The sequence below is a fragment of the Eumetopias jubatus genome, unplaced genomic scaffold (genome assembly GCF_037043125.1).
Source record: "Eumetopias jubatus isolate StellerSeaLion01/CBP00866 unplaced genomic scaffold, mEumJub1_p1.0 scaffold_10, whole genome shotgun sequence".
Classification (NCBI taxonomy): Eukaryota; Metazoa; Chordata; class Mammalia; order Carnivora; family Otariidae; genus Eumetopias; species Eumetopias jubatus.
Window position 1 is genome coordinate 58,560,564 of NW_028274816.1, and position 25,652 is coordinate 58,586,215.

General features: G+C 54.1%; 1 protein-coding gene across 1 annotated transcript; it reads left to right on the top strand.

Moving 5' to 3' along the window:
- Window positions 1-1,336: 1,336 nt before the first annotated feature.
- Window positions 1,337-25,156, top strand: MYBPC2 (myosin binding protein C2). The gene is made up of 29 exons (XM_028091433.2): window positions 1,337-1,370; window positions 2,458-2,547; window positions 3,086-3,172; window positions 3,381-3,529; window positions 3,958-4,075; window positions 4,773-4,821; window positions 4,989-5,048; window positions 7,084-7,277; window positions 7,531-7,663; window positions 9,283-9,407; window positions 9,498-9,603; window positions 10,773-10,945; window positions 12,762-12,927; window positions 14,302-14,408; window positions 14,755-14,784; window positions 15,019-15,158; window positions 16,655-16,814; window positions 16,896-17,000; window positions 17,460-17,648; window positions 18,071-18,205; window positions 19,631-19,798; window positions 19,965-20,053; window positions 20,145-20,340; window positions 20,564-20,703; window positions 21,731-21,890; window positions 22,060-22,196; window positions 23,556-23,742; window positions 23,918-24,060; window positions 25,088-25,156. Exons 1-29 carry the CDS (start codon window positions 1,352-1,354, stop codon window positions 25,154-25,156), a joined length of 3,624 nt encoding a protein of 1,207 aa, XP_027947234.1. The 5' UTR covers window positions 1,337-1,351.
- The last annotated feature ends 496 nt before the right edge of the window (window positions 25,157-25,652 follow it).

The window sequence follows — 25,652 nt, forward strand, 5'->3', positions numbered from 1 at the left end:
GCAGGCCGGGCGGGAGGCTCCTGGTGGCAGCGCCGCCCTCTGGCTCCCGCCGCTACACCTCACAGCCGGGCCCGCGGGAGCGGTGTGGCAGTCTGCCTGGCAACCCGTGTCGTCACAGAGAGGCTGCCGCCGGGTTGGCTCGACGCTCCCGGGAGGCGGGGCAGTTTCCGGCTCGCAGGGGGTTTTGGAAAAGCGGGTGAGGGGGCAGATGGACAGGAAGAAAATCGGGAGGGACTTGTCTTCACTCAAACCTGCTCCCTCACCCACAGTTGCTTCCTCTCTCCCCTCCGCCTTAACCCCAAGCCCCCACACCCTTTTGCCTCTCACACTCACCTCGCCTTCTTCCCCATAATACCTACAGCCAGCCCCTCAAAGACCCCGCTCTTCCCCCAATCCCCCCGTTCTGGCCTCCTTCACCTCCCCCCATCCGGCGTCCAGCCACCACCACCCCCATTCTGAAAGCCACAGGTCCCCCTGCCGGGAAGGGCGCCAACGTCCGGGCAGCCCTCCAGGGCCTTCCCGGTCTCCCCCCCCGCCCCGCTGGGGGCACTCGCTCCCTCCCCCGCGTCCGGTGCCCGCCGCGCCCGCTCCGGGAACCCTCGCGGGGAGCCGGCCGGCTCGGTCCCAGGAGGGGCAGCGGCCAATCCGGGGTCCCAGGTGGCCGGGGCCGCAGGCCTTCGGATGTGCTCTCGCCCAGGGGAGGGACTCGAGAGGCCCCGAGCCTCAGTGCCCTTCCTGCTGGCACAGAGACCTCCCCCCACCCCCCGCAGCCGTCCTGCCTACGCTGGGAAACCGGACCCTCCCTCGCAGCTCCGGTTTCCCGAAAACTCCTGACTTGCAGATACTAAGAATGGCTTTCTAGACCGTCTTCCCCTTTTGCCCCTACGGCAGGGTTCTGGCTCGGAGCCCTCACCCATTTTAGACCCCAGCCCCTTCCTCTCCCGCCTCCTAGGAGTTACGAGTCCAGGCCCTCATCCTTCTCCATTTTCCTGGACCCATGAATCTGAGCCCCAGACCCAGAAGTCCCGGCCCTCCTCCCTCAGTGGGAGTCCTCCGCCTCCAGCACCCCCTTACTGGGACCCGGGTGTCTGAACCCCAGGCCCCTTCTCCCCGGGGACCTGGCATTCAGCCATGTCTCCTGGTCCAGATGTTAATTTCTCACCCTTCAGAACTCGCTCCGGGAATGTGGGGCAGCAAGGGAGGGCGGGGAGGCAAGTCTGATGCCTCCCACAGCCTCCTGGGAGTCTCGGGACTCCTTAAAGGGCTCCCTCTGGGGGCCCACCTGTCCTCCCTAGGGCCCTGAGGGACAAGCTGCCTCCGAGGAGCGAGGAGCCAGAGGAGGTCTGCTGACATGCCTGAGGCAAAACCAGGTGGCTTTCGGGACTGCCCTCCCTGGGTGGAGAGGTGGTCCCCTTTTCTGAATGGGGGCTAAGGGCTCCTCTGTAGGTTTGGGAGAATGGGATATGTTCTCTGGGTGGGGAGGGGTTCCCTTCCTTGTGTGGGGTGGGGGGTCCCATATCTGTGTTGGGTGGGTGGGTCTCCTTCCCTGTGCAGTGAGGGTGTTCCATTCTCTGTAGGGATTTGGGGGGTCCATCTCTGGGTGCAGATGAAGATTCTCTGAATTTGAGTCCTTTTTCTCGATAGGGATGGGAGTGCTGTGTATGTAGACCAGGGAGTCTTTGCATGGTGATTGGTGTCCTCTATCTTTGGGGATGGAGTCCTCTTCATAGGGATCGGGGACGCTTCTCTGAGTGAGGACTGAGTCCTTTCTCTGTAGGGGAGTGGAGTCCTTGTGTGTATAGAGATTAAGGGGTCCTGTCTCTGTGGTGAGGAGAGCTCTTGACTGTATAAGGAATCCTATAGGAATCTGGGCTTCCCCGTGAAGGAATTAGAGGGCCTTCTCCATATAGGGGCCCTTTATGTGACCCTTTATGTGAAGTTTGATGCTCTTCTTTGAATGGGACAGGGGGCATTTGTTTACATGGGGGTGCTGCTTTCTCTCTCTGAAGAATTGAACAGAAGAGATGCGTCCCTGGGAGGGACCCTCCTCCTGGGGTGTCCAGACTGCTGGCATTAGGCCAACCAGGCTGTGGAGTGGGGGTCCAGCCCCTCACTGCAGCTGGGGCGCTGGTGGGCCAGGAGCCAGTAGGCAGGGCAGGTGAAAGATGCTGTGGTCAGCACAAGGTGTCCAGTTTCCAGCCCAGGGAAAGAGCTAATTATACCCCCAGGACCCAAAAGGTCAGGGCCTGGTGGCCTGAGTGGATGAGACATGGCTTGCCTGGGGCAAGGGGAAACCTGATAGCTCAGACTCAGGATTAGAAATAAATTTACACCTAAAGGGGCAGGACTTCTGGGTCTGAGGGAGGAGGGGCGGGGGGGACGGGGCCTGGACTCCTGGGTTTTGGAAGAGGAAGGCACTGAGCACTTGCTCAACTGAGAACATCTTTTACCTCGCAGTAGCCAAAAAGGCCCCCAAAGGCAAAGAGGCTGCCAAACCAGCTCCCAAGGAAGCCCCCCCTGAGGAGGCTCCTGTAGAGGCCCCCAAAGGTGAGACAATGTTCCTGTGGGACCTGCAGAACCTGGCTCTTCATCCCCCAGGCTCCCCTTGCCTCTCTGCACCCACCCTGCTCTCTCTCCTTTAGTCCTGCCTCCAGAGCTAATCCATCCTTCCCCTGCTCACAATCCTCCATGGCTCCCCAGTGCCTCCAGGTTAGAGCCCAGCCCCTCAGCCTGGCCCTCAAGCCCCCGGCAACTGGCTGATTCATCTCTGAGTTCTGCCCAGCTCTGAATGCCACAATCTATCTCCACACCTCTCCTACCCCAAAGCCACCTTCAAACAATCCAGTCCACCTCCCTCCAGTTCACAAATGGGGAAACTGAGGCCCAAAGGGGTGGGGGAGACTGGCCAAGATCATGCAGCCACCTGGGTGACACATGGTATTTCCCAAGTCAGGAGAAGCCACTTTGCTCCATGCTTTGGCATTTGAGCAGAGGGTCCCTCACAGGCTCTAAGCCCCGCTCCTTAAGTGGCCTACTGCCCCTTCCCCAGCCTGCCTCAGATCCCCTAATCCTGTCTCCTGAGCAGAAGCCCCACCTGAGGACCAGTCTCCCACTGCTGAGGAGCCCACTGGCATTTTCCTGAAGAAGCCAGACTCTGTGTCGGTGGAGAATGGTGAGGGGGGATGAGGGAGGAGGGGTTGGGGCCCGGGACTCCTGGGCCTGAGGGAGGAGGGGCCGGGGGTCTGGACTCCCAGGTCTGATGGAGGAGGGGGCTGGGGACCAGGGCTCCTGGGTCTGAGGGAGGAGAAGCTCACAGTCCTCTCTGTAGAGTCTCATGGTTCTTGTCCGGCCACTCCCTCCCACCCCCCACCCCCACCCAGGAAAAGACACGGTGATCTTGGCCAAGGTGAACGGGAATGAGCTCCCGGAGAAACCCACCATCAAGTGGTTCAAGGGGAAGTGGCTGGAGCTGGGCAGCAAGAGCGGGGCCCGATTCTCTTTCAAGGAGTCCCATGACTCGGCCAGCAATGTGAGGACCCCGTGGGGACACTGAGGGCATGTGGGCTGGGGATGGAGGTTGTGCAGTCCCCACTTCTCAGAAGCCCTGTTGCCTGAGGCCTGGAGCCCCTGTAGATTTCCCCTAGAGGAAAACAGGACCTCTAGGGAGAGAGGTTGCGCGGGGCTGTTTGGTGGAGATTGTGGGGGACAGTCTGGGAGAATGTTTGGGTTAGGGCAGGGTGCACTTGACCAGTGTGTGCATTCCCAGAAAGGTCTCAGGGGTCAGGGCTGTGGGCCCCCCAGGGGCAAGGGTTGTCCAGTCATGGGAAGAGACAGCTGGCCCCTCCAGTGGAATCAGGGTGAGGACCCAGAGAGGGAGATGTGAGGTGGGCTCTGGGGGGTGTGGGGTGGTGCTGGGGAGCAGTCACCTGCACCCACACCCCTGGCCCCGGCCCTCAGGTGTACACCGTGGAGCTGCACATTGGGAAGGTGGTCCTGGGGGACCGCGGGAGTTACCGCCTTGAGGTCAAAGCCAAGGACTTCTGCGACAGCTGTGCCTTCAGCATCGATGTGGAGGGTGCGCTGGAGGGGGGTGGGGGTGGGGAGCACAGGGTTGTGGGGGGGCAGGGCTGCGCAGATGTTTCAGTCTGGTGTAGGAGAGCGTACAGATGTGGGGGTGAGATTGGGGAGGAGGGAGCAGATGCAGGGGTCAGGGCATTCAAAATTGGGAAAATAGTCTACGGGCTTAGACCATGAGGAGGTGTGGACTTGGGGGTAAGAGGGAGCAGAGTTTTGGGTGCCCACTTGAAGGCTGAGAAGGTGAGTTAAGTCGATCCCAGGGTCACAGTGCACAGGCTTGAGAAGGTAGCCATAAAAGCTACCTTGGGAAGCAAGGGTGTCCAGATTTAGGGCGAGGGTGTACAGGCTTAGTGGGAGGCTATTGCAGATTTGGGGGCATATGTGTGGACCCCTGAGGGTGTGCAGGCTCTGGGGTCTACAGCCCAGGATGTGTGGGGCTTAAATGTGGAGGACACAAGGAAGGCGGTTGCCCAGGCCTGGGGAGAAGAGCATGTTGGCCCAAGTGTGAGGCAGGAGAAGCTACTTGAGAGTGGTGCGGCAGCGAGGGAAACAGGTATCCGCGTCCAAGTGACAGGGTGTGCTGATCCAAGACAGGGGGCCCGGGTGGAGGTTGTGCAGGCCTGGAGGGGCACTCTTGGTCTTCGATCAGGCCTTGCCTCCAGCTCACCTTCTGTCCCATCATCTCCTCTCCTCAGTGCCCCGTCAGGATGCCTTTGGGCAGGGTCTAGAAAGCTTCAAGCGTTCGTAAGTGATCCTGGAGGCTGGGAAGGGGTGGAGGGGGGGTGCTGGTGTCTGCTGGTGCCCAGGACTATGGGAGTGGGAGCTGTGGGAGAAGGGAGGAGTGGGGAGACACTGAGGTCCTGAGGGCACAGGACCTCTGTGGGGTTCACACACCCTTTCAATGGCCACAGGGGTGAAGGGAAGTCAGAAGATGTGGGTGAGCTGGATTTCAGTGGCCTGTTGAAGAAGAGGTAAGTCTACCCCACCTGGCCTAGAGAGGGGAGATGGGAACTCAAAGAGGAGAAGGGTGGTGGGTGAGGCTCCCCTGCCGGCTCTGGACTCCCCGTTTCCCTCTCTACAACCTCCTGCGTCTACCCATTCCCCACCGACCTGGCCATCTGTCCATCCACCTAGCCACCATTTACCTACACCTTTACCTACAACCGCACCCACTCAGCCGTCTGCTGGCCAGTTTACCTACCTACCGACCCTTCAATCCATCATCCTCACAGCCATTTTCCTGTTCACTTAGGCTCTAATTCACTTGTACATCCCCCTGTTCACCCAGCCAAATACCCATCTACCCATCCACTCACCAATCTCATCCAGCCATCCAACCAGCTACCTCTGTATCCATTGGCTAATCTAGCCATTCACCTACCTGCCCATTTGCCCGTTCATCTGCCCACATATCCATTCATCTACCTGCCATCTTCCCACCTGTCCCTCCAGGCGTCTGCCATTACACTCGGCCACCCATTCAGGAACCCATCCATTTGTCCGTCACCCACCCACCCCATAATCCCATTTCCTGCCTATGGAGACACCATCTATCCACCTTTCCATCACCCATTGTCTGTCATCCATCTTTCTTCCCACCTGTGTATCCATCTGTACCTGCGTCTCTCTCCCAAATGAATCCATTATCCCACCTGCCTACCTAGCCAGGCTTTCCTTTATCAGCTCTTCACCTCTTTAGTGACACATCCATCTAACCAGATAGCTCTCTCTTTGATTGATCTATATGAAATTGCTGTTCTTTAGGTAAAAATGATTGGATATTGGCAATTTTATAGTGTTCAACATGAGTCTGGTCCATTCTCTTGGTTATTCATTATCGGCTGGTCTACCCATCCATTCTTCTACTCATTCATCTATCCCCATAACCAAATCTACAACAATCCCATTTACTGATAGATTCATCTCTTTGTCTTTACCCAGCCAACCACCTGCCTGGCCATCTCCCCTCAATCTATCCACCCAATTGCCTACCCAACCGTTTGCCACCAGCTCGTCCGTCCACCCACTCACCTATCTCCATGCCACCCATCCTCCACCTACCCACCCATCCATGGACCCACACATCCATCACCTTAGCCATCCATCAGGCCCTTGACCCATGTCTGTATTAATTTCCCACCCAGTGCCCTGTACATCATTCCAAATATTCATCTGTCCCCTGTTTCCCCACTCATCTCTCCTTTCTTTGTTCCCTTCCTTTCCTTCCTTCTTTCCAGAGATCTACTTACTTTCTCACTCAGCAAACATCTTCGGAGGCCTCCTGTCTCCCAGGCCGTGGGCTGAGATCAGTCCTGACATTGAGTCATGGGTTGGTTTGGGGAGATGGGTCTGGTCCAGCAGACATAGAAAGAGACCAAGACTGTTTAGTGGGATCGGAGAGAGGGTCCCCCAGGGGCCTTGTGAGAACCCAGAGGGAAGGCAACTCATTGCCTGGGAAGACCAGGAGTGGCTCACAGAGGAGGGAGCTTTGGCACTAGGTCTGAAGAGGAGTCCAACAGGAAGGGAAAGTAGGGAGAGGTCATCTGGGCAGGGAAACATTTTGTGCAAAGGCTGGGAGGCAGGAGGGGCCTGGAGGGTTCAGGAAAGGCAAGTAACATGCTTGGGTGGTTGTGGGGGTGGTGATAACATGGTGGGTGGGGTCATGACTATCAGGCTGAACTGTTGGGGCTTCCTCCTGACGGCAGTGGGGGACCCATGGGAGAATTTTGAACAAGGAAAGGGTGGCATCTGATGTGGAAGTGAGGAATACCCTCCTGGGGCCATGTGGGGAACAGGCTGGAGGGGAAGAGGCAGGATGGAGGCTAGGAGGTCAGGGAGGAGGCTGAGGCTGTGGCCCAGGCAGAGAGGGAAGGGGCACCAGGCCCAGAGAGAGAGAGAGCGGCACAGCAAGTGGGTGAAGGTGGAGGGAGCGCCTCACCTTCTAATCCTAACTGCCCGTCCCCCCTCCCCCCATCCACGGCCCCTGCCCGCTCTTCCTGCCCTCAGGGAGGTGGTTGAGGAAGAGAAGAAAAAGAAGAAAGATGATGATGACCTAGGCATCCCCCCTGAAGTTTGGGAGCTCCTGAAAGGGGCAAAGAAGAGCGAGTATGAGAAGATTGCCTTCCAGTATGGCATCACTGACCTCCGGGGCATGCTGAAGCGGCTCAAGAAGGCCAAGGTCGAGGTCAAGAAGAGTGCAGGTCAGCATGGCTCTGAGGGGAGGTGGGCCCTGCCTGGGGGATCCCAGCGTCATGGATATTGGATGTTTGGACCCTGGACCTATCTCTTGAAGGTCCCAATCTAAGGAGGAATAGGACCCTGCTGTCATGGGAGGCTTCCTGACATTGACCTTGGAGACCCCATGGTCTGGGAAGGGAGACGTGGCAGCTCTGGGGGCGGCCAGGGCAGTGAGAACCTCTCAGCTCCATGCCCGCTGCATCCCTCAATCTCCAGCCTTCACGAAGAAGCTGGATCCAGCCTACCAAGTGGACAGGGGCAAGAAGATCAAGTTGGTGGTGGAGATCAGTGACCCAGACCTTCCCCTTAAGTGGTACAAGAACGGCCAGGAGATCAAACCAAGCAGCAAGTATGTGTTGAAGGATAGTCCCTCGGCGGGGAGGGGAGGGTCTGGGTCCCAGAGAGGGCCCAGATATAAGGCTGACCCCTCTTAAGCCAGAAAGAGCACTCCCTCATCCATATGAGAAGTGCAAATACCTCAATAAAAAAATTGACAAAGGAGGGGCGCCTGGCTGGCTCAGTCGGCAAAGCTTGTGACTCTTGATGTCAGGGTCGTGAGTTTTCAAGCCCCATATTGGGTGTAGAGGTTACTCTACTTGCTAAATCTCTGAAAGGGCAGTTCTGAGGGATTTATCCTAAGAGAATTATCACGGTTGCACGTATTTAGCTGTAAGGATGTTCACTAAAGCATTTGCTATTTTAGCAAAAAATGAAAAACAACCAAAATGTATGATTCCTTACTAAAAAAATCTTTAATGTGTAGTCACTAAAAAAGAGATCCTAAAATATATAATATGGGAAGCTGGTCAAAATTAGCAAACCGGAAGAAGCATGGTTCCCATTTCTGCTTCACAAAATGTTAATCTACGTATGTATAGATAAAAATGTTAGAAAGACAGAGGCCGAAATGTTTGCAACAGTTATCTCTTGGACGGGTTCTAGCTTTATTATTTCTTTCTTGGCTGTGTGTGTGTGTGTTTTTAAAGTTATTTATTTATTGAAGTAATCTCTACATGCAATGTGGGACTTGAACTCAGGATCTCCAAGATCAAGCGTCAGCGTGCTCTTCCTACTGAGCTAGCCAGGGACCCTGGCTGCGTCTTCTAAGTTTCTCATCAGGAACATGTTGGATAAAATAAAAAGTTAAGTTAGTTAAGGTACAGGTTAAGTTGCTGTAACAGAGTCCCTAGATTACATTACTTTAAGTGAGAGAGAAATGTATTTCCTTTTTTTTTTTTTTTAAAGATTTTATTTATTTATTTGAGAGAGAGAATGAGATAGAGAGAGAGCATGAGACAGGGGAGGGTCAGAGGGAGAAGCAGACTCCCTGCTGAGCAGGGAGCCCGATGCGGGACTCGACTCCCGGGACTCCAGGATCATGACCTGAGCCGAAGGCAGTCGCTTAACCAACTGAGCCACCCAGGCGCCCCATAGAAATGTATTTCTAACTGATTGAGGCTGGTAGATTGGCTCTCTTCCTAGAGATTGTTTGGGGACCCAGGTTCCACATTTTTGGCTGCACCATTTCTTGTGGCATTGTCCTCATCTGCAAGATTGAAGCTGGGTCATGGGTACATCTGTGACTGGCAGACAGGAAGGGGGAAGGAGAGAAGTCCAGAGCAAGCAACCCAAAGGTGAAAATGACCTGGCAGTTATGCCTGTTGAATCCACTCACATTCCATTGGCCCAAGTTCAGTGGCGCACCATCCCAGCTACAAAGGAGGCTGGGAAATGTTGTCCTCTAGGTGGGTACCTGTGCACTACTGCTAAATGGAAGGGAAGGATGGATATGGGGGGGCAGTTAGGATTTCCTCTGTGGTTACTTAAATACTAGAAATTAGACCATCTGTCCCCTCCCACACAATTTGGCTCTGAGAGGGAGTGACTTCCCTGAGAACTGGTGGGCAGATCTACCCCAGGGCTGGGCTCTCCTCCAGGCTCTAGGCTGAGATAAGATTTTTGCACCAGGTACGTGTTTGAGAACGTTGGTAAGAAGCGAATTCTCACCATCCACAAGTGCACATTGGCGGACGATGCTGCTTATGAGGTCGCTGTCAAAGATGAGAAGTGTTTCACTGAGCTCTTTGTCAGAGGTGAGGCTGAGATTTGGGCCTGAGCTTGGGGAGTGGGGCTCTGGAGGGGGTCCTGAAACTACTGATCTCCTGTCCCTCCGTGTCTCACAGAACCTCCAGTCCTGATTGTCAAACCCCTCGAGGACCAGCAGGTGTTTGTGGGTGACCGGGTAGAAATGTCAGTGGAGGTGTCAGAAGATGGTGCCCATGTCATGTGGTAAGTGTCTCTTGATCCCTGAGCTCCGTACAGGTGCCCACAGCTTCTTTGCCTCAGCTCTGATCTTTATGAGCCCTCTTAGAGATTCTGGAAATTTACCCAGTAGTCACCAGGAGACCTCAGCCTTTCTCTATAAATCCTGACCTTCACACATGATATCTTTCTGGAACTTCTGACCTCTACCCATCTCATCTTCTTCCAGGTCCTTTCCCTGATCCCTGCTATTTCAGATTCATTTACTCATCCGTTCAACCAACCATCCATCCTTTGGTCCGTCCACTCATGTATCCATCCATGTATTCATCAACCCATCCATCACCCCATCCATCTACCCATCTGTCCCATTGTTTCATCTGTCCAAACAACCATTCATTCATCCATCCATCCATCCATCCATCCGTCCATCCATCCATCCACTCACCCACCCATCTCCTTATCCATTCATCCATCCCCACATCTATTCACCCATCCAACAGATATTTACTGAGTACCTATTATATGATGGCACTCTTCAATGTATTGGAGATATAATGGGAAGAAAATATATCAACATGTCACCCACCCTCTTAGAGTTTATAATCTGGTAAACTTCTGGGGTGTATGTGTAGGAGACAGAGATATGCGTTAGTCACGTCATCACATGAATAAATATAAAAGTTCTATTTTGACAAGTGTTTCAGAGGAGCACTAACTGAAGCTATAACCACTTTTTAATAGGAAGAAGGGACTCAGGAGGTCAGGGAAGACTTCCTGGAGGAAGTGACAATGGAGCTGAGATTTGAATGATGAGGAGGTAGAAAAGAAGTGCGAGGGGAGGAGTTTCTCAGGCAGGGAAGTACCATTTAGAGAGGCCACAATATTTGACATCTCTCTGGGACCCCAGGACTCCCTCCATGCCCTGACATCTCCCAATGACCTTTTTGTGTCCCTTGACCTCCAGCGGGACCTTGCAGCATCTCCCTGTGGCCTGTGACTTCCTGTGACCCACCATCCCACCTGTGACCCATCTATTCAAGATGCTTCTGCCAGCCTGAATCTCTCCTCCTTCCCGGGACCCTTGTGACCCCTGACCTCTGCTCAGGACTGTCTCCCTGGCCCTCACCCTCTGATATCCAGACCCAGGGCTGTGCGGGTCCCTCACTTCTCCCCTTCATATGCCCTTCACCTAGGATGAAAGACGGTGTGGAAATGACGCGGGAGGATTCCTTCCAGGCTCAATACCGCTTCAAGAAGGATGGGAATCGTCACATTCTCATCTACTCGGATGTGACCCTGGCGGATGGGGGTCACTACCAGGTCTTGACCAACGGAGGCCAGTGTGAGGCCGAGCTCATTGTGGAAGGTATGGGGCCTCCAGCTTGGGGGGCTTGGCGGCCACTCTAGGTCGTGCTTCTCCTCACAGCTCAAAATTACTCTGGCCCTGGGGTGCCTGGCTGGCTCAGCGGGAAGAACGTGTGACTTGATCTCGGGGTCGTGGGTTCGAGCCCCAAGTTGGGGGTAGAGTTTATTAAATAAATAAACTTAAAAAAATGGCTCAGGGGCGCCTGGGTGGCTCAGTTGGTTAAAGTCCAACTCTTGGTTTCAGCTCAGGTCACGATCTCAGGGTCCTGAGATTGAGCCCGTGTCAGGCTCTGTGCTGAGCACGGAGTCTGCTTGTCCCTCTCCCTCTGCTTCTCCCTCTCCGGCTCTTTCTCTCAGATGAATTAATTAATAAATAAAACCTTTAAAAAAAATTGCTCAGGCCCCAAATCTTGCAGTTGTCCCTGACTCTTCCCTTGGCCTCCCACCCTGCACTCAGTTCGCCAGCGAGTCCTGGCAGCTCCCCGCTCAGAGGATATCCAGGGTCTGACCACTCTTCCCCACCTCCGTTGCCCTCAGTTGCCCCGGGCCTCCACCCTCCGTGCCTGAACGACAGCAGTGGTCACTGGGTGCCCTGTTTTCATGGCCACCCCCCTCCCCCACTCACACACACCGGCCAGAGCGATCCTTGTAAAATGTAAGTCAGATGGTGGAAACTGAGCACACCCTGCCCTCTAGGGCCCAGGTCACTTTCCTGTTACATAAGATGTCACCCTCTCTACCAGGGGAAGCTGGCTGAAGGCCACATGGGACTCCATGAACTGCTTTTCCAAATGCTTGTGAGTCTATCATTCCTTAAATATAAAAAACAAACCCCAAACCAAGGTATTTATGAGCCAAATCAATTATGGTATTGTCCATACGTAGCCATAAAAAAAGGACAGGTTGAAATGTACTGATACGGAAGGATTTCCAATATACTGTATTGTTAAGTGAAAAAGCAAATATGCTACAGTTTGCAAGGAGGGGAGGAGAGGGAGGGGGGGGGGAGGAGAGAAACATATATACCTCTTTGCTTTCATTGTGACAGACTAAATGGATAGTGCCCTTGGAGAAGGGAGGATTGGAGGTGGGTAAGTGGGAGATAGCCCCTCTACATCTAAATCCATTTCCCTTATTTTTTAGAAAAGATTTTATTTATTTATTTGAGAGAGAGAGAGAGAGAGAGAGCACAAGCAGGGGGAGTGGGAAAGGGAGAAGCAGACTCCCCCCCTGAGCACAGAGGCTTGCAGGGCTCGAGCCCAGGACGCCGGGACCATGTTAGGCAGACGCCTAACCGACTGAGCCAGCCAGGCACCCCCATTTCCTTTTTTTTTTAAACCATGTAAATGCATCATTTTGTTAAAAAAAAAAGTCCGATCCCAGCTGTCTTCGCAACATTCTCTAGTGATTCCTGCCTCGCTGGAGTCCACTGTGGGGCCCCCAAGGTCTGTGATCTGGCCCTGTCTGCCCCTGCCATCTCATCTCCTACTACGTCTGCCTCAGTCATTGCACACTGGTCTCCTCGCTGTTTCCCACACCAAGCCTGCTCTGCTCCACAGGGCCTCTGCACATGCTGTTCCCGCTACCTGGGGGACTCTTTGGGCCCCGTCACTCCCTCTTATACACTTATGTGTTTCCCTGTTCACCGACTGTCTCCCCACTAGAATATGAGCTCCACAAGGCCAGTGGATGTTTCTGGGTTGTTCATAGCTATATCCCCGGTGCCTGGAACAGTGCTCGGCACAGAGCAGGTGCTTGCAAATATTTGTGGGCTGACTAGAGTTGTGATGGTCCCATATCCTTCTCTCCCTGTCCAGAGAAACAGCTGGAGGTCCTGCAGGACATTGCAGATCTGACGGTGAAGGCCTCAGAACAGGCCATGTTTAAGTGCGAGGTGTCTGATGAGAAGGTGACAGGCAAGTGGTACAAGAACGGGATCGAAGTGCGGCCCAGCAAGAGGATCACCATCTCCCACGTGGGGAGGTGCGGAATAGACTGGGGAGGTGGCTGGGGGTGGGGCAGGGTGGGGCGTGTGTATCGGTTAGCTACGGTTTAAGGGGAAAAGGATGTATTTAATCATGAGTCTGCGGGTTGGTTGGGGGCTGGCTGATCCAGGATGGCCTTTCTCAGGCCTCTGTGGTCAGCTGAAGGTCTGCTCTGCTGGTCTTCTGGGGCTCCGTCAGGACCTCGGCCAGGACACCTGGGCTGCCTCCGCTCTGGTCCATGTGACATCTCATCCCCCAGTAGGCCGGTCCTGGCACATGCACGGGGCAGAAGCAGGCATCCCGAGAGAGAGCAGAAGCAAACAAGGCCTCTGTGGCCTGGGCTGGGAATGGTCTCCGTGTCACCTCTGCTGTAGTCTCTTGGGCGAAGGAAGCCACAGGCTGCAAGGTCTTATCGCAAGGGGCATGGGCACAGGGAGGGGAGAACCTGTGGCCATATTGGCAAACGGTCTCCTACAAAGTGGGGGAGACGTCTAGCTGGAGAAACAAGGGACTGGAATTCAACATGTAGCACAGGGACATGTAAGAGAAGCACCTGGGTAATCTGTGGGATATGGAGAGCCACCGTGACGCCAGAACAGCGTGCCCGAACATGCTCGTGCCCCAACACAGTGGTGATTGCATTTCCTGACCATAGCTCTTGGCAGAATGTAGGCTTTCTCCGGGTTCTGTGTAAGGAACCCTGCCTGCCGGTGGTGTCAATAATTCTGAGAATGAATCCTAACGCTTATAGGGCATTTATTATGTGCCAGGGAGATTTTTACTTGCTTTACAACAACCCTGGTGTAGATCGTTATCATGATATCTATTTTATAGATGAAGAAATTGAATGCACAGGGATCTTAGGTGACCTGCCCAAGGTCACACAGCTAATAAGTGGCAGAGCTGAGATTTGAACCCAGATGATAGCATTTCAAAACCCAGAATAAAAATGGTGGTAATGGGGGGGTGGCACCTGGGTGGCCCAGCTGGTGAAACAGCTGCCTTTGGCTCAGGTCATGATCTCGGGGTCCTGGGATCGAACCCTGCCTCGGACTCCACACTCACTGGGGAGCCTTCTTCTCCCTATCCCTCTGCCCCTACCCCCGTTCATGCTTCTCTCTCAAATTAAAAAAAAAAAAAATGGTGGGCATGGGGACGTAGATTGCATTGAAGAGGGTGTGTCTCCGGGCGGCTGTCTGGCTCATTCGGAAAGGTGTGCGACTCTTGATCTCTGGGTTATGACTTTGAGCCCAGATTGAGATTGTAGAGATTACTTAAATGAATAAACTTAAAAAAAAAAAGAAGGTGTTTCTCCATGGTGATCCTCAGGGTGACCCACCTGACCCCTGCCTTTTCCCCCCCAACCCCTTAGGTTCCACAAGCTGGTGATTGATGATGTCCACCCTGAGGATGAGGGAGACTACACATTCGTGCCTGATGGCTATGCCCTGTCCCTCTCGGCCAAGCTCAACTTCCTGGGTGAGGATGCCCCTCTGTGTTCCCCAGGGGCCAGAGCACCCACCTTCCAGACCCCAGGGCCCAGATGCCCTCCTTCAGGATTAGGTCTCCCTAATGTGTATTAGGGGTGACAGCAGGCGTCTGCTGATCTCATGGGAGGAGTCAGATGAGAAGATGGAGGGAAAGAGCACTGAATATTCTGAAGGGTGTCCACCTGGGAGGAAGGGCACTCATGGGCCTGGACCCATCCCCAGCCCCCTAGGTCCCTGGGTGATGCCAGACCTTCCCTGTAGCCTCTGGGGCGGGAGGGTGGGATAAGCAGCCCACTGGAGTTAGACCTAACAGAGCTGTCTTCTCTGTCCTCCAGAAATCAAGGTGGAGTATGTACCCAAGCAAGGTAAGGACCAGGGGCTGCTGTGGTAAGCTGAGGGTCTGGACTCCTGGGTCTGAGGGAGGAGGGGGCTGAGGGTCTAGATTCCTGGGTCTGAGGGAAGAGAGGCTGGGGGCAGGACTCCAGGGTTTTTATGGCTGTTGGAGCCCAGCTCCTGGGGAACCCAGCTTGCCTTGGTGGGGATTGGTATGACCCAGCTGCCCACTCCCAAGTTCCCTAATATCTCTTCTCTGCCACTAGAACCACCGAAGATCCACCTGGACTGCTCAGGGAAGACCTCAGAGAATTCGATTGTGGTTGTGGCTGGAAACAAGTTGAGACTTGATGTGTCCATCACTGGGGAGCCTCGTCCTGTCGCCACCTGGCTGAAGGGAGATGAGGTATGGTGGGGCTCCCCCTGTGCCCTCACTTCTCTCTCTCAGCTCTGCTGGGCAACTTTAGGCAAGTGGCTTCCCCTCTCTGAGCTTCAGTTTCATTGTCTGTAAAATGAGAATGATGATCCTTCTTCATAGAATTGTTTTGAAGACTGGAGATTATATATATATATATATTTTCAAGATTTATTTTTTTAAAGATTTTATTTATTTATTTGACAGAGAGAGATACAGCGAGAAAGAGCACAAGCAGGGGGAGTGGGAGAGGGAGAAGCAGGCTTCCTGCCGAGCAGGGAGCCCGATGTGGGGCTCGATCCCAGGACCCTGGGATCATGACCTGAGGCGAAGGCAGACGCTTTAATGACTGAGCCACCCAGGCACCCCTATTTATTTAATTTTTAACAGAGAGAGAGAGACAGCGAGAGAGGGAACACAAGCAGGGAGAGTGGGAGAGGGAGAAGCAGGCTTCCCACCGAGCAGGGAGCCCGATGTGGGACTCGATCTCAGGACCCTGGGATCATGACCTGAGCCGAAGGCAGACGGTTAACGACTGAGCCACCCAGGCGCCCCTGGAGATTATATTTATCTATCACATGGTACAGGCCTGCCACATGGTGGGTGCTCCATCCATCCATCCATCCATCCATCCATCCATCCATCCATCTATCCATTAATCCGTTAATCAGTCAGTCAGCCACCCAATCCAGCTATCCACAACTCAACCATCCACCCATCTTTCCATTCATAAACTTATTGATTACTTAGTTCATCCGGCCATCTTCTCATCCAGTAATTAATCCATTTGTCCATTTATTCATCAAACAATCCAGTTACCCATGCATCCATCCATCCAACAAATATTTTTATCTTGTATGTTCCAGGCCCTGGACGGTTCAATTTTTCTTCCCTTCTCTGGTCTTCAGAGTCCTAGTCTATAAAATGGATAGACTTGACTCAACCTTCATTCATTTCTTCAGTCAGCAAACACTCCCCTGAGGCTTCCTCTGTGCGGGGCTCTGTGTATAGCACTGAGGATACCAACATGAGGAGCCTTCACTGTTGGAGGGAGGCAGAGCGTGCCCAAGCAGTCACAGTCCAGGGTGACCAGGGCTGAGATAAAAGGGGGTACTGGAAACTATGAGACTTCAGGGGGTAGGGCCATCACTTTCAGCTGGGGGCTTCCAAGATGGCTTTCCAGAAAAGGCCACTTCTAGGCGAGTCCTAAAGGATGAGTAAGAGTAGAACAAATAGAGGAGTGGGTGAGGGCATTGCATGCCAAATCTTGGGGGATTTTTAATTAAGGGTGGTGTTTGGAGGACCAGGAGGGCAGCAGGGAAGAATGGTGAGGCTGGGTGTAGATCCAACGGGTCCTCCTGCGCTAGGTCCAAGGCCTTGTGTTGTGTGGTGATGGGGAGCTGCTGGAGAATTTTGAGCAGTGGAGGGCGGAGGCAGGTCTGGGCTTGGGGAGAGATGGAGCAAGGCCATCCCGTGGCGGTGTCCAGGTGTTCACGACCACCGAAGGCAGGATCCGCATCGAGAATCAGACAGACACCAGCAGCTTCTTGATCGAGAGTGCCGATCGAGAGGACGAGGGCCGCTACACCATCAAGGTCACCAACCCCGTGGGCGAGGATGTGGCTTCCATCTTCGTGAGGGTTGTGGGTGAGCAGAAGGAGCTGAGGGAGAGCGAGGGGTGGTTCCCTGAGGCCCTGAGGGACCCCCTGACCATCTTGCCTCCCACAGATGTCCCAGACCCCCCGGAGGCTGTGCGTGTCACCTCCGTTGGAGAGGATTGGGCCATTCTTGTCTGGGAGCCACCCAAGTATGATGGGGGGCAGCCAGTCACTGGTGAGTGCTCGTGTGCCAGAATCCCCATGACCTCTGACCTCTCCTACTCCCCCAGCTCCCTGCCACCCCAATGATCCCTTGGCCTCTAAGAGTTCTTAGCATCCTTGGTGGTCTCCCTCGGAGATCTGTGTTCCATCTTTGATACCTTGCAATTTCTTTGGTCTTCCCTCTTATTCTTTGCTTCCCAACAACCTGGGCATCTTCACTTTGGTCAATAGCCTAGGGTTTTCTGTGATCCCTGACTCCTGGATTCATGACTCATGACCGTTCCTGATCCCCAACCCCATGATTGGTGACTGCTGACTACTCCATGACCCTGAGACCAACCCAAGATTCATGGCCTCAGACCTCTCTGGGTCATGTGAACTTTTGATGGCTTCTCACTGCTCCAACTGACTTGTGACCCCATAACCTCCCCATGAGCACTCATTCCTCTCTTTTGTGGGGGGGGGGCTCCAGGTTACCTCCTGGAACGGAAGAAGAAGGGCTCTCATCGCTGGATGAAGCTGAACTTTGAGGTCTTTACAGAAACAACCTATGAGTCCACCAAGATGATTGAGGGCATCCTGTATGAGATGCGGGTCTTTGCTGTCAATGCCATCGGCATTTCCCAGCCCAGCATGAACACCAAGCCCTTCATGCCTATTGGTGATGCTCCTCTGCACCCTCCCCAAACCCCTGTTCACCTCCGACCCCTGTCCTGCCTGTCGCTGATCTCTGACCCTACACCTGGCCTTTGACCCTCCAGCCCTAACCAACCTCCCAACCTCTTACTGACCCAGCACATTAGTCACCAATCTCTATGATCCTAGACTCTGTGCTGTTGTGCAAATACCTCATGGGCCTCTGACCTAACACCAGACTAACACTTTTCCCTGCTCCTGGAGACCTCACCGTCCCTTGATGTATCTTGTTTCAATGACTCATAATGACACGTCCTGGCTCACTGACCTCTGGCCCACCATATTTCTCCCTCTCCTGATCAGTGACTCCGGCTCTGATCCCTGCCCCTCCCTGTGAGCGCCAACACCTCATTTACCTCCACCTCCCCTTTCCCTGGATTCTTACAGCGCCCACGAGTGAACCCTTGCACCTGACGGTGGAAGACGTGACAGACACCACCACCACTCTCAAGTGGAGGCCCCCAGATAGGATTGGGGCAGGCGGCATCGATGGGTACCTGGTGGAGTACTGCCTGGAGGGCTGTGAGTGGCCCCATCAGGCCTGGAGGCGGGGTGCGGTGGCTCACACAGAGCCCTGCTTGGGGGTATAATCCATGGGACTGCACATAGGGCAGTGCAGGAGAGCTCTCTGATGGGGAGGGCTGCTCTGGTTCTGTGTCTCTACTTGCATGAATCCCTGAATGGGGTGGCTCAGGCTAGGCCCCCCGTTGACCAGCTTGTCCTCTCTCCCTGCCATCCTCCTTCCTCTGTACACATCTTCCTACAGTAATACCTTTTCATCCATCCATTCATCTATCATCCCTGTATTTATCTACTACCTATATTCTTTCTCTCATCCATCCATCCGCCCACCCGTCCATCCGTCCGTCCGTCCTTCCTTCCCTCCCTCCTTCCTGCTTTCTTCCCATCCATTTGTCATCCATCCAACCATCTGTAATCCATCTGAAAATCTTTTGGCTCAAGCAACTATCCATCTATCCTGTAACATGTTTTCCATCTGTGTATTTATCTCTTCACTACCATCTTTCTTCCCTCTTCCCTCCCTCCCTTCCACCCTCCTTTCCTTCTTTCCGTTCATCCGTTTCCCTATAGAAACATCTAACCCTCTGTCTGCTATCTCTCCATCTTTCTGTGCATCCATCCATCCATCCATCCATCCATCCATCCATCCATCCATATTTCCACACATCCAACTCTCTATCCTCCACTGAACAAACATGTATTGAGCGCTGGACTCCATGCCAGGCCCAGTGCCATGGCCATGGGGATACCAGCAACGTGGTCATCTCATTGGGAAGACAGGCGTGATCATCTCATCACCGTATCCCAGGCCTTAAAGTCAGACAGACGTGGGTTCCCATCCTGCCCCGACACTTTCTAACAGTTTCTTCATCTAAAAATGGGCGAAGACAGTTGCCTCCTTGACAGGGTACAGTGATGACTGCCTTTGCTAATGCATGTAAATGATGGATGGTTGGACTCTTGTCAGATTCTTCCCTTTTTCTCTTTCCAGCGCTCTTTACCCCATTCTTGCCCTTGCCCATCCCTCCCCAATCTGTGCCAGGGCACTGTGATATTTCACTCTTGTTAGAGTTCACTCTGGTGGTTGTTGGTCTGACCTACATTGGTTCACCAACCTATGGCAATAAACCCAAGATGGAAACCAAGGAGGCAGGAAATCCCAGAAGCTGTCTCTAACCACCCCCCCCCCCCCCGATTTCCTACGCCTCTGACCCTTGATTTCCCCATCTCTAACATGGGGGATAACATAGGACAGAGGCAGAAATTAATGAACTAACTAACACGTGTGCCACTCTTCCAACCTGGTCATAGTAAGTGCTTAATAAATGTCAGCTGCTGCTGTCCATTGCGGTGGTCCCAAGGCGGGAAGGGACAACCCTCTGAGGGGCTCCTAGGAAAGTTCCCAGCATTGCTTCTCTTTTGTAGCCGAGGACTGGGTCCCTGCTAACACGGAGCCCATAGAGCGCTGTGGCTTCACCGTCAAGAATCTCCCCACAGGAGCAAAAATCTTGTTTCGGGTGGTGGCGGTCAACATTGCGGGGCGCAGCGAGCCCGCCTCCCTGTTCCAGGCGGTCACCATCCGGGAGATTGTGCGTAAGTGACTCTGAGCCCGCTCTCCTAAAGACCAAGTTGCTGTCACCTGGTCTGCCCTTGCCATGCCATCATTAGGGCCACCCCCGAGAACGTCATTGCCACCGTCTCTCTGTCGAGTGTCCCCCAGCCCAGCACTGAGCCCCGGTTCCTGTGTCTGTGCCCTCAGAGCAACCCAAGATCCGACTCCCGCGTCACCTCCGCCAGACTTACGTCCGCAAAGTGGGGGAACACCTCAACCTCGTCATCCCCTTCCAGGTGCGCCGAGCTGGGGTCGGGCTCAGAGGGTCAGGGCCAGGGCGAGACCTGGGCTGACCTCTCTGCTCCTCTTCCCTCCGCCCCCGCCCAGGGAAAGCCCCGGCCCCAGGTGGTGTGGACCAAGGGCGGGGCGCCAGTGGACCCCAACCGCGTGCACCTGCGCACCAGCGACTTCGACACCGTGTTCTTCGTGCGCCAGGCGGCGCGCTCGGACTCGGGGGAATACGAGCTGACCGTGCAGATCGAGAACATGAAGGACACGGCCACCATCCGCATCCGGGTCGTGGGTGCGCGGCCAGCTGGGGCAGGGGGGAGGCACTGCGGCCCAGGAGCCGGGAAGTGAAGAGGTTGGGATGGAAAAGAGGGTGCGAGACGGGGATGGCGCCAAAAGGCGAGGAAGGAGCGGGGAAAAGCCTAAGCGATATCAGAATCCGGGGACCAGGTGAGGGGGGCAGAGATGGGGAGAGGAGGCGAGGGGCGGACGTCTGACAACCCCCGCCCCCATTCCAGAAAAGGCAGGACCAGCAGAGAACGTGATGGTGAAGGAGGTGTGGGGCACTAACGCGCTGGTGGAGTGGCAGCCCCCCAGAGATAATGGGAACAGTGAGATCACAGGGTATTTTGTCCAGAAAGCCGACAAGAAAACCATGGTGAGAGACCAGAAGGGCCCGGGGTGGGGTGGGCCAGATGGTCAGAGTAGATGCCATTGTTTCCGGTTCACAGCTGGGAAAGGGAAACCGAGGCTTGGAGAGATTGGGAGCATGGGCTGCGGCTGGCAGGGAAGCTTTTTGGCAGAAATACGGTGCATGATGGGTTTTCTTTTTCTTTTCTTTTTATTTATTTATTTATTTATTTATTTATTTATTTATTTATTTATTTATTTTTTTTTTAATTTTATTTATTTATTTGATAGAGAGAGCGAGAGAGCACAAGCAGGGGGAACAGTAGAGGGAGAGGGAGAAGCAGGTTTCCCGCCAAGCAGGAGCCCCGATGCGGGGCTCGATCCCAGCACCCCGGGATCACGACCTGAGCCGAAGGCAGACGCTTAACCATCTGAGCCACCCAGGCGCCCCATTTTTTTTTAAAGATTTTATTTATTTATTTGATAGAGAGATCTTTTTCTTTTTTTTTAAACTAAGGTAAAATTCACCTAAAATTAAGCATTAACGTTTTTAAAATTTTTAGTCCATTCCCACTGTAGTGTCACCAACACATCTAGTTCCAAGACATTTTCATCTCCCCGAAAGGACACCTCATACCCATTAAGCATTCACCCCCACCCCAACCCCCAAGACCACTAATCTGCTTCCTCTTTTTATGGATTTACCTACTCTGGACATTTCATAGAAATGGGGTCATCCAATATGTGGCCTCTTGTGTCTGGCTTCCTTCACTCAGCATAGCTTTCTGGGTCCACCCACATTGCAGTGTGGATCAGTGCTTCATTCCTTTCCGTGGCTGAGTGATGGTCCGTGGTTTCGATCTACCACGTTTTACTTCTCCGTTGATCTGCTTGGGGTGTTCCCACCTTTTGGGCCATTGTGAACAGTGCTCCTATGAACGGCAGGTTGTCTTAGCGGACTCACACTTTGGTGTGCTTTGCTCACGCCCTGGTCCTTCTGTGTCCCTGTGTCCGACTCCCCCGGCCCTTCCCTGCCTCCCCCCCCGCCCCCCCAGGAGTGGTTCACTGTCTATGAACACAACCGGCACACCTCCTGTACCGTGCCTGACCTCATCGTGGGCAACGAATACTATTTCCGCGTTTTCAGCGAGAACATCTGTGGGCTCAGTGACTCACCTGGCGTCTCCAAGAACACAGCCCGGATCCTCAAGACAGGTACCGCGACCCCACTCCGTGGGATCCGGGCTCCTCTCTTGGCTGGGGTTCTACCTTGACTCCTCCCCTCACCCCCAGACTCAAAGCTGATGGCACCTGGTGACAGAGGAGAGGCAGTCAGGGGCCAGTCCAGATTGGTCACCTGACAGGTGCATCTCGTTTTCGCCAGGTATCACCTTCAAGCCGCTTGAGTACAAGGAGCATGACTTCCGAACACCTCCCCAGTTCCTTACGCCTCTACCAGACCGGGTGGTCGTGGCTGGTTACACTGCAGCTCTCAACTGTGCGGTCAGAGGCCACCCAAAGGTGCCGTGTGTGTGCGTGCGTGCGCGTGCATGTGTGCACGTGACCCTAGAGGGAAATCTTCACCCAGATGCAGCCACACCACCTCCTTCCCCCCCTGACTTCTCTCTCTTCTGTTCATGGGATTTACTCACTTTTAACCCACTTCCCGTCTCTCGCCCCTTTGATCAGAGCCCGAGTCTCAGATCATCACACTCTGGCTTCCCTTGGAAACAGAAAACTTTGGCGGGAGTCGGGAGGAGGTCTGAACCTCCGGGGCTCCCCAGCATCTTCTGCTACGTCCAGTTTCCCGACAGCTGTTGGGAATGTGGACACTTGCAACCTTGAGCTCCAGTGGCTCACCTGGACCAGGGGCTGGCAAATGAGGGCTCGCGGGCTAAATCTGCTTGCCACCAGTTTCTCTAAATAAACACGTTATGGGGACGTGGCTGTGCACGCTTTAGTACTGCCTGAGGCCGCAGAGACCACAGAGCCTGCACAGCCTGAAATATTGACTACCTGGCCCTTTACAGATGAAGTTTGCCGACTTCTGGTCTAACTCCCAAGTTTTCAGCTTCACCCCCGTAGGCACACCGCGGATTCATTAGTTCACCTCCTCCATCTCCATCTACTCACTGTATTCACTAACTGTACTCATTTATTCATTCCGCCCATTTACTCACCTACCAATCCATTCATTTACTCGGCTCATTTATTCACTCCGTTTGCTTATTTACATCACTCACTCTCACAGTCTGTTTATTCTTTCAACACACATTTTCAGAGGCTGTGTGTGCTGGTGAATTGGACAGGAAGTTCCTGGATGTTGGGGGAGACCAACGTGAATCCGAAGTCATGCAAATGACTATAAAACCATGAAGGGTGGGAGGCATGTCAGAGCTCGGAGGGTAGTTGAGAACATACAGTGGGCATTCCTGCTGCAGCCTAGGGGCCCAAAATGACGTGTGAACAGAGATCGGAAAGATAAGCTGGTGCTGATTAGGGGAAAAGAGGAGGGAAGAGCAGTATTGGAAGAGGGAACAGCCAAGGTCCTGAGGTGGGAGCCTGTCGGGTCTGTTTGAGGAAGAGTGAGGAGGCCCATATGGATGGAGCAGAGGGAGGGAGCGACAGGATGGGGTGAGGGCAGAAGAGTAATGGGGCCAAATCACGTAGGGTTCTGTGGGCCACAAAAGAGAGTGAGCTCTTCCTCTCACAAAGAGGAGACTGAGGGTCAGAGAGGAGAAATGACGAGTTCAGGGTCACCCAGTCAAAGTTGGCAGCAGCACAGCCAAGAATCGAATCCAGATCTGTCTTCCAAAGCCCACTTTGCCATCATCCAGGGAACTTCCCTAAGCTGGCCTCTTCTCCCACTCTGCTCAACAGCCAAAGGTGGTCTGGATGAAGAACCACATGGAAATCCGCGAAGATCCCAAATTCCTGATGACCAACTACCAGGGAGTCCTGACGCTCAACATCCGCCGCCCATCCCCCTTTGACGCAGGGACTTACTCCTGTAGGGCTGTCAATGAGCTGGGGGAGGCACTGGCCGAGTGCAAGCTGGAGGTCCGAGGTGAGCACCTGGCTGCCCCTCACTCCTGCTCTCACACAGCTACCCAGAGGCCCCGTGCCGAGCCATGCTGAGCGCAGAGCTGAGTCAGCCCGGGGCCCCTAGGTGTGTAATGAGGAAGCTGGATTTGGACCCCAACAAGAACGATGCAGGGTGACATGTGCACGGGGCATTGTAGGGATGGGGCTGGGGGAGCACCTGATCCAGCTGGGGCAGTTGTCTGAGGAAGTTTTCCAAAAGGAGTTGAAGGACAGAGAAGAGGTGAATGAGATCGAGAAGAGCTGGCAGATGATCACCAAGGCTCTGGTGGGCCTGGCCTATGTGGGGAGATGTGCAGGCGCCCAGAAAAATGCTTTTCCTCCCCAAGCTGTCCCTCCCGTACCCTCCTCTCTACCCTTCAGCCCCAGCCCTGATCACCACTTCCTCTGGAATTCTTGCCCGGCCTCCTCCCTGGCCTCCCTGCCTCCCATGTCTCCCTCCATCCCACCACCCCCCCCCCCCGCAGGGCCCTAGGGGCTCTCTCTCCAGTGCTGACTTGCCCTTCCCTTGCCTGTGGCCCTCCCCAGGCTCCCCAGCAGCCCCGAAACCCCTCAGCCTGGTGTCCATGGTCCTGCACCTTCTCCCACATGCCCTGCTCTGGGGGGCCATTTTCCTCAACACTGTTCCAGCCACACCAAGCTGTTAGTTGGACAAACTGGCTGTGCTTTCTCTTGTCCCTGGGACTTTGCACATGCTGCTCCCTCTACCTGGAATGCTTTTCCTCATCTCCCCTGCTGCAGCCCATCAAACTGCCAATCAAGGCGCATTGGAGAGGCTGTTACCCAATTCCCTGATGTGACTGATGTTAAATATGGGCTTCCAGTGTCCCTCCCCAATTGTGACTCCCCCTGGCCCTGATGACCGCCCAGAAGACAGAAGTGGCCGTAGACCCTTAATAAGCGAGACCACCCCCCAAGCCTTACTGGCTGTCATTCTGAACACTGCTCTTCCAGGCTGACCCAATTTCTAATGTTTTGCTATCCCCTTTATTAATTATTGAGTCAGCTTGGAAATAACCCTACTTTGGGATTCCAGTGACAGCCTGTCACCAGCAGCTGCTTAGAAATCCCTGATGAGAACATTCCAGTTTGGGGTTCAAAGCTACAGGAGTCACAGACACCATGACAGTGGTTTGACTGCCCCATGGAGATGTGAAAAATCAATGTGCTCCCCCTCCTGGCCGTGTGAATCTAGCCGGCAAAGGAGCCTGGGGCTGGGGCACAGAGACTTGGGAAGCCCAGCCCACCTTACCCACTCTTTTCTCATTTCCCCCCACAGTGCCACAGTAAGACTGTCTTCCACCTGCCAGGATGATTGGCTGCTGGGTCCCAACCCGGACCTCCCTGAACACTGTTTCCCTTTCCAGCGTTACTACTGAGAAGATAATAGCCTTGTCTACAACCTGCGTGTGTCTGTCTCTCCTTCTTGAATTTGTGGCTCTGCCTCCTTCTTCCTGCAGGGGCTTAGTCACCTGGGGGTGGGTGATGGGGACAGCAGATTGGAATGGCAACCATGATAAGGCAGCCCTGATGAAACAGACCACGTTGAGGCCTCCGTCTTGGAATAGCTACTTTAGTGACGCTACCATGTTTCCATGGCAATTACAAGTCACAGGTGAACCAAGACCTTGTGGAGGCAGCCCTCTGGGACTAGCTACTATGCGTGGGAAGGAGGCAGGCTGGCTGCAGTGGCAACTACAATGAGTTAGAGAGGAACCAAAGCCCAGATGGGGAAGACTAGTGAGGTAGCCATGATGGAATGGTGGGCACTAGGTCTCATGGTGGCCCGGGGAGCCACACACGAGGAACTGAACACCATATTGAGGCAATGGTGAATTGGTGATGTTGACAAAAGTGCTCATGACCTGGTTCTTA

Excerpts from the sequence above, each read along its gene's own strand:
- MYBPC2 (XM_028091433.2), top strand. Across the intron at positions 9,604-10,772 it reads GATGGTGCCCATGTCATGTG|GATGAAAGACGGTGTGGAAA; the intron begins GTAAGTGTCTCT and ends CCCTTCACCTAG. Across the intron at positions 14,785-15,018 it reads GGAGTATGTACCCAAGCAAG|AACCACCGAAGATCCACCTG; the intron begins GTAAGGACCAGG and ends CTCTGCCACTAG.